Here is a 15292-nt window from a genome sequence, read left to right as displayed (position 1 = left end):
CTAATCCATAAAATTACAATTTTCCCAGGAATATTTGACGCCTTGGCAAGAACACAGAGGATTACTACATCGCAATGCTCATGATTCAGTCGTAAGGGCGTCGACGCATCGAGCAAGTCCCTGATCAAATTGACGGCCTCGTGTTACTGAGAAGACTTTCATTTTGGGGATATAAAGATTTTTATAATACTGAAATATTTTTTAGAACGCGTGTCAAGTATTCTCGATAGTTTTCCCTATTCCTATGTGAATAGATTTAATGATAAATTGAGCGATAATAATTGTTTTTATTTGTTTTGTAGCAAATGCCAGGTGATCTCGGAAAAGCATCACACCGCTGGCGCGAACGCACGTCTGCATTTTAATTTATGCCGCCCGATGCAACTGACAAAAATATCGCCCCATCACTGAAATTTTGCCGCAAAAGACATAAATAATTTGATAATATTTTTGATTTCTCAGAAAAACTGCAAAAATTTATTAATTCTCAAAAATAATCAAATATTTTCAAATCTTCATGAAAATATATCAACTATTTTGATAGTTAGCTTTCACTTACATTTTCAAAACTATAATATATAAAGGTTCAATTTGGAACATAATGCATAATTTTTTTAAATAAAAAATGTTATTAAGAAGAAGTATTTAATTAAATTGTATAGTATATTTTTTCGCTTTCTAAATTTCACACAAGAACATTTGCCGCCCTTGGCACTAAACCCGACTGCTGGTGCTGTAAATCCACCACTACGTGACTTCGAAACCGATAGTTAGCCGAAAGTCGGGAGTATTGAATAGAAATAAATATTGAATAAACTTATTTGTTTGCTAGTTAACCACGCCATAGTTTGCTGACAAAGTAAATCAATAATTCACAGATCAGCTGTTTCATGCAATATATCAGGCTTCTATTCCAGTTTCTTTAATGCCGCTTCCACAGTTGACTGTTTATTTGAAATTTCACTAGAACCTTTGACCATGCTTCATATTTTTAGTCCTATTCCTCAATTTTCTCCTTATTAATGCTCTCTCAGGATCGACAGTAATGCTGGGTGCAACTGGTTTAACCTGCTCTTTGTTTCCAAGCAAAAATCTCATTTCCAGCAACTATTTGACCAAGTTGTTGAATAATATTACCTTTATCCTTTATTATCCATTGTCAATTAGTTTATTCTCAATTATTGAGGTTTTCAGGAACTGGTTTTTCAAGCCTACTTATAATTTCCTTATAGTCACTAGTCTAGATTTCCTCACTAATACTGAACTAATTACTTAAATTTGATGTTGAAATGTATGATGAACTTTAAACCCTAAAAATATTTTATTTTTTGGAAAAAGAAGTAATCACTGACATTTAGTGCTTGTTTTCAATTATTATGTTCTCAATATGTATGTGTTAATCTAAGAATTTTAAAACCACTAATGACCATGCAGAATTTTACGTCGAAACGTATGGAACAATAAAGATGTTTGAAAAATCTTCAATTATTATTTACTTGATGTTAAGCCCTCCAAGAAATTAATTAATTAAATATATATATATATATATATATATATATATTTATATATTCTATAGAATATAGAATATATAGAATATAGATATAATCATATTACTCATAAAAAATAAATAAAAAAATAGAAATAGTATAATGATGTTTAATGTAATTTCATGATGCTTAAAAAAGACAAGTAAAATCTCATATAGAATTAATTATAAAAGTAAAATATATTTGCCATATAAATTTAAAACCACCTCCATTTTGGTATATGTGGCGATAGTTCATTCGCAGATAAAGAAGCAACTTTTTATTATATAAACTTTGTATATAAAAATATCTTCACTGTTGTACATCCTGTAAAAATGAAATTAAAATTATGTAACAAAGCTATTAAAAGTATTTAATAAAAAAAATACTAAATCTATACCTCATGTGATATGTTTGTACAACCACTTGCTCCTTCCACACAAGAAACAGAGTTTTCATTTTTCAGAAAATTCTCAATGTTATCCTCATTTTGATTTGTGTTTGTGCATTGACTGAAATAAATAACCATAATTAAAATCCAGCAATTAAAAATTGGCTTTTTATGATAATAACAAATATTGCTATTAATCAATTAGCTTATTATGAGCAGACTATTTTTAATTAAACTTGATACCAGTAAGTAACAATGCTAGACCTTAGAACATTATATATATACAATGGACAAATAAGATGCTCACTTGTTATGCGTTGTTGATTCTGAAGCATTTGAAGATTCAATAGCAGTATTCACTGTACATGAAGCAATCTTTGTAATTTGAGGATTTACAATGTTAGTATTACATTTAGATGCATCAAAGTCTTGGTCCGACTTGCCAGAGTTAGTTCCCAAGGCATCAAAAGATTTTGGAATATCAACTGAAGACCTAGGACTAGCATCAGGCTTCTTCACAGTGCTAGCAGTAGTTTTTGCAGAACCAGAATTGGACTTTGCAGTTCTGGTGACAGACTTTGCAGTAGAAGTAGTAGTAGACTTAACAGAATTGCCAGCAGAATTTGCAGTAGGTTTAGCAGATTTTGCAGTGCCAGTGGCCGATTTTGTACCACTGACAGCTGGTCTTCCATTACCTGCTGTAGCTGACTTCGCTGAATCAGCAGTTGTGGGCCTTGTAGAAGTGGCAGCTGGCTTGGCTCTAGTTGTACTGGCAGTAGGATATTTCGTAGTAGATCCCGATTGTTTCACAACACCAATTGCAGGCTTTGGGACGGCCGAAGCTGGCTTTGATGAGGCCGAAGCAAGCTTTGTTGAAGTCGTGGCAGCCGGCTTTGTTGAGACTGCAGCAAGCTTTGTTGAAGCCGTAGTAGCCGGCTTTGTTGAGACCGTTATAGCTGGCTTTGTTGTTGCTGAAGTACGCTTTGTTGAGGCCGTAGTAGCCGGCTTTGTTGCTGCTGAAGCAAGCTTTGTTGAAGCCGGCTTTGTTGCTGCCGAAGCAAGCTTTGTTGTGGCCGTTGTTGCCGACTTTGTTGAGGACATAGTAGCCGGCCTTGTTGCGGCCGAAGCAAGCTTAGTTGAGGCCGTAATAGCCGGCCTTGTTGCGGCCGAAGCAAGCTTAGTTGAGGCCGTAGTAGCCGGCCTTGTTGCGGCCGAAGCAAGCTTTGTTGAGGCCGTAGTAGCCGACTTTGTTGCGGCCGTAGTAGCCGGCTTTGTTGTGGCCGCAGTAGCCGGCTTTGTCGCGGCCAAGCCAGGCTTTTTCGCGACCAAAGAAGGTTTTGTTGGAGCAATAGATGTATGTTTTGTTGCAGTAGATTTTACAGCATCTCTGGCTGATGTCGCATTTGTTTTAGAAGTTGCTGAAGATTTTGAAGTCCTAGAAGCAACACCAGCAGTTGAGGATTTTGAAGAAATTGTATTTTGAGAAGTTTTATTAGGTGATGTTTGTTTTCCTAAATTACAAACTGGCGATTTTTCTATTTTATCAACTACTGTTTTTATTCCAGATTGTACTGATGACGCATTATTATCAACTAATGCTGTATGAACTTCATCATCATTAGCAGATGCATCTTTCCTTGTTGATGGATCATTTGAAGGCAATTTCACATTTTCTGTTAAAACTGTTGCAGAATTATCTACAATTATACAATCTGCTGGCAAAATTTCATTGTCCGGTTCCTTAGAAATATGTGTAAGATCTGCCTCTGTATTAGAACATAAAACATTAGTTTCTGAGAAGAGTATGTTAGATTGTTCCGCTGGTTCATTCTGAATTTCATTTGATACTTTCATTGATTCAAGACTTTCATTTATTAGTTCTGCTGATTTTACTAAATTTTCATATGGTGAAGGTATTATTTCATCAGAAGAATTATTGGTCACTCTTATTTCTTTCATATTTTCATTTAAACCTTGATCTAATTGCACCAACATTTCATTTGATGGTTCTATAGGTTTGGGCAAAGTTTTATTTGATAGTTTTATTTGTTCTTCCTGAACACCATTTGATATTTCTAAAGGTTTTATGAGCAATTCACTTTCTAAGACATTCGAATGTGTTAATTCCATATTTTGATCATCAATTAGATTACTTTGAATTTCTTTATTTGATATTAGTGAATTAATCGAAGTAGAAGTTGAGATATCTTGCTCATCATCTTTTTTTATTGCCATTTCATTTGATTTGTTTGAATCATGTTCTTTACTTTCTATTAAAGGAAAATCAAGCAGGTGTATATTAGGTTCTAATGGCACAGGTACAGGTATTTTCTGCTCAAAACATTCATTATCATTTTGTTTTGTTAATGCATTTTGCTCTTGATAATTATTTTCACTTGTGGTTAATTCTGTATTTGTTATGTTATTTTGATTAGTGATATGAATGGGATCTTCTTCACAAATTACTGTTCCAATTTGGAGTTCTGCAGAATCACTGGCGCTCCATGAAAAACCTAAATTCTTATTCTCAGATAACACATCTTTGTTTGACAAAGTGGAATCAAGTAGTACATTTTTATCACAGAGATCTATTTCTAATGTTTCGTTTTTATCATTTGCTTTAACATCTTCTATAATTTTAGAAAAAAATTGAGTATTTTCACTTACACTTTCTACAATACTGTCAAATACTGATTGCTGGCCAGAATGATCTTTCCCAATTTCATTACTTGTGTCAAAAACATTGTCCATTAACCCAACCGTATTTATTTGTTCTAAAAGTTTTTGCTCATTATCTGGTGACATGCTTTCCTTCTCATTTATGAAAGATGCCTGTATAATTTCCTTGCTAGTTTGCACATATTCATCATTATCAAATGAGGATCGTTTATTGATAGAATCTAAAGACTCTTCAATAATATTATTCTGCTCCGCAACATAGGGCACATTGTTCTGATCAGCTGAATTTGAAAAATCTTGTAGCTCGGACGGTAAAGAATGATCATTTTCATTCAATTTTCTTTCGTAACTTTCATTCTCATTATTAAATTGTGAATTAGTTTTCATGCTATCACTTTCTTCATCACTATCAGATAAAGGCAATTTCTGCACTGTATTTAGCTCATCTTGTATTTTATTACTTATTACCAAAAAGTCATTGTTTTCACATGCAGGTTCAAAGAATTTATTGGAATTTTGTGACATGGGCAAGAATCCTATATTCTCATTGCTGATGTAGTCAATTCCATCTCCTATAGTAGAAATTAATTCTTTCTTATCGCTTTCAAAAGAACCCTGTAAAAACAAAAGTCACATTTAATTTCATGCATCATAAAAAAACATGGAAGGAAAACATGCTCAAAAACTGAATGAATAGCCATAAAAACAAATCCTCACTTCATAAATAGTAATCAATACTGTGAAGATTAGTATGATGAATCACATTAAAATTAGAAACGATAACTCAAAGTGCATGCTCCGAAATATTTTGAAGCGGATCAATGGCCGAGTCTTCACAATTCATAATTTATTGTATAAAATGAGAGGTATATAAAAGAGTGGTCATATACGATGCACATAAACAGATATGTATACAAATATTTATATAGTAAATGTACTGTAACAATCCATGAATAGTAAGCAATTTATGTTACATTTGCACTTAGTTCTCCTGGTCTTGATTTAATTTCTGATGCAAATTCAGTATCCGATGGTACATTAAGAACTTGTTCAGCAGCACTAAATTGTCTTGGACTTCGAGCCATTACATCATCTAGAAAATTTATAAAATAAATGATTAATCACATAATATATTATTCAGATAATGTAAGTCATGGATAATGTAATTAAAATAAGTTATATATTAGTGAGCAAAATTTATCAAATTTTAATTGCAATACCAAGCAAGCCTTCTCTCAAAAATAATACTGATCGTGCAGGACTACCCGCTTCAACCGGTACAAACTCGGCAGCTTCTGGATTCAATTGGGACGCCATCATGTAGTCATTCAACTTATTTTTGGATGACTGTTGAAAAAAAATGTAATTAGTTATTTTGTATCAATTTGAAATAAATTTGATTATAAAGTTATTAATTTCTTAATACTTTTCATACAATATGTTAATTCCATAGTTATTTAAGATTTGTCTCTTAGAATTATATACAAAACATTATTTGAAAAGTGAAGAAACGAAAAGAAAAGTAGAAGATAGTTTTAACAGAATAAAAAAATTTATAAAACAAAATAGATCTGATTAGAATAATTTTACATCAGTTATTGGGAATAGTAAGATTATGATAATTTTGTAATTAGTTTATCATAGTAATTGAGTTTATTAAATCAGCATCTAGTTATCTGTAAGCCGTAGTTGTATGTGAATAACATAATAATAATATTTATTATCAATTCAGACTTTAGATATGTTTCGAATATTAAACACACATTCCTATTTCATATTTCATATATAGCACGTTCAATTTGAATATAAAATTAATTTCAATAAATTGAAGAAATTAGTTTTTTTTTTAAGTATACCAAACAATATTTTATGTCAAATCAAACAGTTACTTTGGAACTTCGAAAAGAAATGTTTATCCAATTCTACATTTAGAACAGAAAATATTTATGATTTTCAGTTTTGTTTTGAATAACATTGTATCTATAATATTTATTTAGAAATTCACGTTTTTCAATTTAGTTTGACAAATTTCACTTAAATCTGGCTATACCACTAAATACAGGAAGAAAGAAGTGGTCGAAATTCCAAGACGGACATTTTCTTGAAATTATCAAGAAACTGTATAAAATTTTTCCATTTTATGAATAGACAATGTATAACACAAACAATACTGGAAAGAGAAGATCACACCAGAGGCACAAGTCATTAATTTCTTTCAGTATATTGACATATCCTAACTAAATAAGTAGACAATAATTAATAAATGTTAAACTCACTTTATTTACTGAATCACTCAAATCTTGTGCACCTTCAGAATACTTCCACCCGTTTTCTAATTCATCATCAATCGCTACACTCACTTCTGTAAAAATTATATTCTTATAAGACGATGACAAATATAACACTGACCATAAATACCAAAATAGTCATACACAAACTGCGTCTAATTATTTCAAATAACCGAAATTTACGTCATATATTGTAAACAAATAGACTACCGCCTTTTAACCAATACTCATTTATAAACGAAAACACTGTTAACAAGACGGCTAAAGTAATACTCTCAAATATTTGTAACAACACCGGTATGTCATTCCAAATACGGTCACAACGCAAGAATTATGTGATAACAATAAATTTCAACCGAAGCACAACATTTTAAACACATGGGACTGTCAATGTAAATAAAATTCGAAATGGCAAACCTCGAAGTAAAACTGTACGTGGAAAATAACTGTTATTTTCTCAACCATTAAATTTCAACATGCATGTGATAATATATATATATATATATATATATATATATATATATATATATATATATATATATAATTTCGTTGGCGTGTGCAAAAATACTCCACCTTTAATTTTTGTGAGTCATACATGCAATGCCATTTATAACCATAATATAATACTGCTTCTTCACTTGAAATAAAAGTTGCACAAACTTAATTCTAAAAATAACTAAACAAAAACAACTCAACAACGGGAGAAACGAGAATAAAATGTAGTGATGATCGATGGATGGACAGTGCCGTTGACTAATAAAGATGTAAGTTCACACTAGCGAAAATTTGCGCCGAATATAGTTCACAATGTGAACACTTACAAGACAGAATTCCACACAGTGATATCACGCCTATTATTGACCTCTGTAATAAGAACTACGAACTTACTGCAATAATGGGCAAAGAATCAAAAAAGCGCAAGCAGAAATCGTTGCAGCACAGACGCGAACTAGGCGATTGATATTGGAAAAAAATCATTTGAATTTAGTCTTAAACTAATCAATACGGAAGATAAATCTCTATACAAGATGGCCTAACAGGCTATTAAATATAAAACTAGTCAAATATTGATAGCTCAAATTCTGATTGTTAATTGAAATATTTATTTATAACGAGAAGGAAACCAGCGCATTCTTTTGTAATGTTTGGCAAGTTCGTTGCACATTTAATCATGTTTTAAGTATTCAAGATAATCATATTTTTTATTCACATTCTCTAGTAATTTATGGAAAAACAATCGTTAATTAATGAGCAAAAACAGAAAAAAACGGTTACATCAAACGCCAATAAAAATTCTCTAGTTAACAATGTTGTACAGCGCTCGTGCTGCACTCTGTTAGGAAATTGGTGTGGTGTGTCTAGATATTAAATGGTTTGTTTCCTAGATTAACAATATTACATTTACGCGCTTACGCGCTTCGATTACATTTAAATATATATATTCTTTTCTATTATTTTTTTATATTTCAACCTAAATTTTTTATCAATAAAAATCGGTACTTGCTCTTATAACAATGTAATAAACTTATTAACACTAATTAACTTCCCGTAGGGCAAGTTATAATAATCGCAAAAAATCGAAAATGAAAATCTTTATAAAGATTTTTATTTTCGATTTTTTTGAAACCTCTGAAACGTAAAGATATATATTTATATATATCTTTACGTTTTAGAGATTTCTGAACATTTTGGCATACGTTAGGAAAAATGGATGTAAATATGTGTGTGCGGATACAAATTTTCGTCGATGATTTCGGGAACACGGTTCAACCAATTTCAATTATTCAAAAAACATTCGATGATTCGATTCCTATTAAAATGGAGACGTGCTGATTAGTTTTTGGCATAGGCAGGTCTAGCCGTTTCGAAGATACGAGGCAAAAAGTGCCAAAAACGGTAACTCAGTTTTTAAGAGAACAGAGCGTCCGATTTCAATAATTTAAAAAATATTTTACTTGTATTGGCAAGATGAAGAACTGATTAAATTTTTGGGAAGGCTGGTCTACCGGTTTCGGAAATCTAATAAATGCACATCAAATGACCAGGTATTTTATGGAGATTTTAATAATGTGTATCAATTTTTATGGGTTTCGTTACATCGTTCGTCCGTTAGACGTCAATGCGGCGCTTACGCGCTTCGATTTTGCGTCTCTATGCAGCTAAAGCAGTGCGATAACTTTAAAAAAAATTTCAAAATTTCCAAAATATTTCAAACTAAAAAAAAACATTTGTTTCCAAAACAGTAATTTTGTTCAAAAATTTAAAATTTCTCAAAAATCTAATTTTTTCAAATTTTAAAACATATTTAATCTTTTTTTAAAAATTTAATTTTTGATACGGGAATTTCCAGCAATTTGCCTTAAGGCACGATGCCATACACCACTAGTTTAATAAATATTTTGAAAACTGGAAAAACAAGAGGGCAAACACAGAAGCTCGAATTTCTTATTGTTGTTCTTTAATAGTAATTTTTCCTACAAAGAGATATTTCTCAGGCATCTTTGAAGTGTTTGTTATTCAGCCAAGTTATTCCACGAAACTCAGTCGGTTTAAAAAATGTTTAAAATATACTTTATATTGCAAAGTTACATATTACGTTATTTGCGCTTTTATGTATAAATGTGACTATAACACCACAAAATATATTGCCCATTTCGGAATATTTTCAATTTCACATTAGAAACATTTTATAATATTTAACCATATATATATATATATATATATATATATATATATATATATATATATGCAGTACTATTCCTAGTGTCGATATATAATAATCATTATAAAATTAAATCATAAATAAAATAAATACAAATGCAAAAACAAAAATATGAAATATAAATACAATAAAATTTAACTATTATATGAAGATAAAAATAAAATGTTAGCATCAAAAAATAATATGAGTAAAATGATGAAAAGATCTGAAAATGAGCATAAATATTAAAATACCAATATAAAGATAAAAATCTAACAAATATATTGAGATAGAATTATATATTCAAATATATACAATTTTAGTTAAAACCATACATAGCACACACAAAATGCAAACAAGAATAAAATTAATTAGATTACTACTCAGAAATAACATAAGCAAATTCTTTATCATGCTTTTTTATTGATCTTTTAATGCAAATAAGAATTGCAAAATATAAATGAAAATTATCGTGCATAACTACAATTTTATCAAACTACTTAATATGGCTATTGTAAATAAGAACTTTATTATTACTGCAGTCAGCAAGCTTGATAGACCCCCTCTTACCAGGTGCAGGGTCAGATATCACTGATACATGATAATTCTTAACGGAAACAATTCTAACTAAAATTTTCACATATAAAATACTTTTTATTTGAAGATAATTAACTAAAAAAGAGGACAATTTATCATGAGAATAAATCTTTCCTGCCAAATTTTAAACCTTAAAAAATTAATTAAACATTCGATAAAAATTTGTTTCAAGATAAGATATATAATAGATATATGTACAAACACACCTTCATACACATAATACATACATGCATGCATATATAATTACTTACTGGTATCCTCGCGATTTTCCGAATTTGATGAATTAAAAGATTCAATATAAATTATGTTATCTTTTAATTCCTTCTGGTAGTCGCCACTTGCTGGCTGTGTAATGTTATTCTGCTGATCTTTATTGTTGTTTGTATTTGTATTTTCATATTGTTCATAATGCTCATGGCAATCCTTTAATAGGTCATCATTAACCTTTATTTTCATATTTGACTGCTGAGATGCCAAAAACTTGGGCACTTTCAAAAATATTAATATTACAGTAATATTATCAGTACTGCCATGCTGCTTAGCAAGGCACACCAATCCTTGAGTTATTTTATTGCAAAGGTCTGGATTATCTGTAATTTATAAATTAATTAAATATTAAGTACTACTATATTGCTTAGCTATGACTAGAACATATGATGATAATCAATTCGATTTTAGATGAAATAGAAACTGCAATACGTAATTTTTATAAATACTTATGTAAAAGCATAAAATACATAAAAGTAAATAGTGAAATAATATAAATGTTTATTTTAATATTTAAAACGATGGTATTAATAGACTAATTCGTATTAAATTCATTTTACACTGAGAAAAATATATTGTTGTAAAATACAACTAACCTGGATCACTACATACAGAATCATAAACAAAAGTTGCCGCATGATCTTCTGTTAAAAAATCCCATAAACCATCACTTGCAAGAATAAGAAAATCTTCATGCCCATCTAAACAAACCGTTTTCACATCTGGTTCTCCAGTCACATAAGGTTTATGATCTACATTGCCTAAAAGTAATATAATTTAATTCAGAAATATATTTTATTGTATGTAATTAAAAATTGTAAAGTATGTGATGCTAATCATTAGAAACACATAATCTAAAATAATAAATACATTTTTTGTACTTTAGAAAAAAAATGACGTGATGAATATAATTTGATCAATGTAGAAAGATAATTAAAATTTGGTTGATAACATATGAAAAAAAAGACTACAAACACACACACATTATATGTATGTATATATATATATATAGCTTTGTAAATCTTTTTGTTAATTTTAATTTTATTTTTATTAATTTAATATTTATTGAAAAAGTTTTGTTATATTAATTGGTGTATCATATTTTTTATGTGTTTTTTTTTTTAAATTATATGTATCCACTGAAGTTGGATCAAATCAGGACCCTAAACATTTGACAATAAATATATATATATATATATATATATATATATATATATATATCACTCAATTTTGCAGCGAGCCATTTATTAAATTTTAAATTCATAGGCGGGCCGGGTTAAAAATGAACTGGCGTCAGTGGTATTTTATCTTAAGGCAACTTACATGGACTTATCGGTACATCAACTATTTTTTATTTCGAATATAAAATTTTCTCTCTTTTCAAAATGCGATTTCTAATTGATATCTTTCAAACGGACCTTTAATACGTATATGTAATTATGTTAATTATAGTACACAAACATTGTAATGATTATTTATAATTAAACACATTTCCGTCGGCTCCCAAATATTTTAGGATGTTTGTTTGATCCAAAACTCTATTACCGTCTTCAAACTCACAAAATTGTTAAATTATTCACAAAGAAACGGCTCGACGATACCCAAGACATTTCAGTTTCTACCGGACCGATTTACTTTTACTTATTTATAGACTTCTCTTCAGTATGAACTACAACGAAAAAAATTATAGTAAAAATTTCGTTTGCTTTTTTTACAGTTTTTGAAAAATCACATGAAACTTATGTATCCAAACTAGAATACATTCTTAAGTAACTAAATCCCCAAAAGAAATATTTTGAACGATTTTTCAATATTCAAAATCGGTTCAGGATTTTTTGCGAAAACGTGGACGAAAAATCACATGAAACTCAGGCCTTTTAGTCTAGCTAGACTAGAATCAACTAGAATATCCCCTTAAATGACTAAATTCGTATACCTAATATAAATATGAATATTTTTCTGTACATAAATGTGTTTAGTGGAAGAGTTAAGAGAAGGATTATTTAAAACAAGTCTAAAAACTCTGAAGAATATGATTCTTTTTTCTGTGACACATTACGATCGCGGAGCCGTTATGATTCAGGCCAGGGGCAGGATGCGGTCCGCGGGCCTTATGTTTGACGTGTCTGATATATATATATATATATATATATATATATATATATATGAACGGACTTGAATGAAAAATAAAAAAGTACTATAAAAGGTAGAGTGTAGAAAATTCAACTACAAATGAGATAAAAAGGGTGAAAAAAGTGTGGCAATCTCACGCCACCTAATTACTTTCGGATAGAGCACCAACGTCGGCGTTTTAATAAGGAATAATTGCCTTTATTATCTCTACTTTTCAGTCATGCAATATAAAAATAAATTTGCGTACCTATCGCACGAGATACAGCTAGTTGTCCATTCACACGCGGTATGCCATACTGAACAATAAATCCTCCAAGGTCTTCGATACGTTTTCTCTCATCCTTAAATAATTAAAAATATAATAGCTACACGTTAGAAATACTTAGTTTAGGCATTGTTACCAACCTCTCGTGCAGGTTTATGTGGTACTACAATCTGCATAACACGCCCTTCTTTGACCAGTAGAGCTTGCGAGTCGCCAACCCATGCCACAGTTAACAATCGGGGTTGCAATACTGCAGATACAACTGTTGTTCCGCTACGTAAATTTTCCGCCCGTGATTTTTCGACAAAACTCTTATCCGTTTTGAGAAATGCCTCTTTTAGTGCAAGTTCCATATTTGATTTGTACGAAGGAGATTCTGTTAAGTATTGAGGTAGATGTGCAGCAGCATACGCAGCAGCTTCGTGACCAGCATGCCCATCAAATACACCGTAAAAACTGAAAACGGTTTATTGGTTTTTCTTTTTGTTGTATTGACATGTCCAATGCAATGATAAACTTGTTGGACATAACGTTTAAAAGTTCGATGTCAATTATCAAAAACAGTGGTAATACGATTACTAATGAAGTACAAAATACTATGAAAATAATAGATATGATTTTGTTATTGCTACTCTAAATACTCACACAAACATACATTAGTTAGAAGATTAGTTAGAAATAAGGTAAAACAATAAGAATTGCGTGAGTTACTTTCGAAAACAAACGGAAATATGCTATATACTTCGAACAATGATCATATGTTAGGCATTAGTAACATTAGATAAGAATTAGAAATAAAAAACAGTATAAATATAATACAAAATAAAACAGTGTTGCCAACATAGCAACAAAAAATCGATTATGACCTGATATACTTCCTGCTACGTAGTTCAGTATTGCAACAAAAACATATTGATCAAAATTGTTAAAATAATAATGTTAAAATTTTATGTATGTTGCATATATCTACCTATGTGAATAAAAACATTGCATCTAAAACTAGATTATCAAGAAAAATATTGTGTATTTATTTTAACATAGATATATTTAAATGGTCTCTAATTTTAATTCATATAAATGACTGATTGTTGAATCCCTTAAAACTATTGTAATGACAAGGTTGTTACGAAAACAAACACAAGAACACCAAATTTATAAAATGCAAAGTAGAAAAAATAATACTATTATCAAGTTTCATTTAAAATGCTTTGAACCCTACAACCTATGACAATTCTGTCACTTTACCTGCATAATTGATCATTCTCAGATGGTACGCCAAATGTTGTATTTAAATCAAGTACAGCAGTATAGCGGTCCTCCATCTTTCGTCTAAGATTTTTTGTTGATGTACAGGAGTACTTTCTAAAACAATTGGCATCTGGTGCAGGTAATGAGTCCAGTAGAGTATTATCCAAGTACTGATTACATATACCATTTGTTGTCGTAGTGACGAGTTGCATTAATTTCAACGCCTGGTACACTATGCAAGTCATTACATAATTACATAACATTACATAACTATCATACGCTAGTTTAGTACAATTAAAAGAACTTTTATTAAAATAGCGCTAAAGAAATAAAATTTATTGATTTATATTAAAATAACGATAGTAAAAACAAACATAGGTATAACCTAGTTCCGGAGTAAACAGTGTAGTGTAATGATACTGTGTATCATTTAAATTTAAATTATATTTTAAATTAATTTTATTTTAAATTAATTAAAAAGTGTAGTTTATATGAAACCAAAACATATACATCATTTCATTTCATCTTCAGAGGCATATAATATACAGATTGGAGTTAACTAAAATAATTACTAGAATTCATAATATCACCACTTACCTGGATCAATTTAACTACATATTATTGAATGTATATCGAAAGAGTGTTATGAAACTGATGAATATGAAATACCAAGTTGAATTTATAATGATATATAGTAAAAATAAGAATATAGAATGTTTACCATTTTCATTTGTTCGAAAACCACATTCTGCCGGATGCTTATCACATGTTTGTCGTACTTCTTCTAATATTCTATTTGTAAGCAAAGACTGTAATGGCTCGGGACATTTCCTGTAAAAACAGATTTTATTATACATATTTATGCATATAATCACTATAGTTATAACTATACTGTATAATAGTTATAACTATTATTAACATCTCGTAGGGCAAGTTATAGCAATCGCAAAAAAATCGAAAATGAAATTTTTTATATATTTTTACGTTTCAAAGATTTCTGAACATTTTGGCATACCTCAGAATAAATGGATGTATGTGTGTGTGCGGATACAAATTTTTGTCAACGATTTCGAGAACACGGATCAACCGATTTGAATAATTCAAAAAACATTCGATTCGTATTGATAAGGAGACGTGCTGATTAGTTTTTGGCATAGGCAGGTCTAACCGTTTCGAAGATAGGGGCAATAAGAACCA

At 30.1% G+C, this 15292-nt stretch overlaps 1 protein-coding gene across 1 annotated transcript; it reads right to left on the bottom strand.

The window, feature by feature from the left end:
- Positions 1–1660: 1660 nt before the first annotated feature.
- LOC113369372 (205 kDa microtubule-associated protein-like) lies at positions 1661–14926 on the bottom strand (the record flags this gene model as incomplete). Its single annotated transcript, XM_026610136.1, is given in 12 exon segments — positions 1661–1853; positions 1927–2038; positions 2225–5211; positions 5571–5689; positions 5817–5943; positions 6873–6958; positions 10434–10772; positions 11046–11210; positions 12830–12923; positions 12988–13303; positions 14093–14327; positions 14817–14926. Coding segments are annotated over 12 exon segments (4705 nt in total), but the record flags the coding sequence as incomplete, so codon positions are not given.
- Positions 14927–15292: the final 366 nt, after the last annotated feature.

Source organism: Ctenocephalides felis, unplaced genomic scaffold, assembly GCF_003426905.1.
Source record: "Ctenocephalides felis isolate EL2017-DRISC unplaced genomic scaffold, ASM342690v1 CF-g0.4_SCAFFOLD_00779, whole genome shotgun sequence".
Lineage (NCBI taxonomy): Eukaryota > Metazoa > Arthropoda > Insecta > Siphonaptera > Pulicidae > Ctenocephalides > Ctenocephalides felis.
Note: the sequence above shows the minus strand (reverse complement) of the source record. Positions and strands in the feature narration are given on the sequence as shown.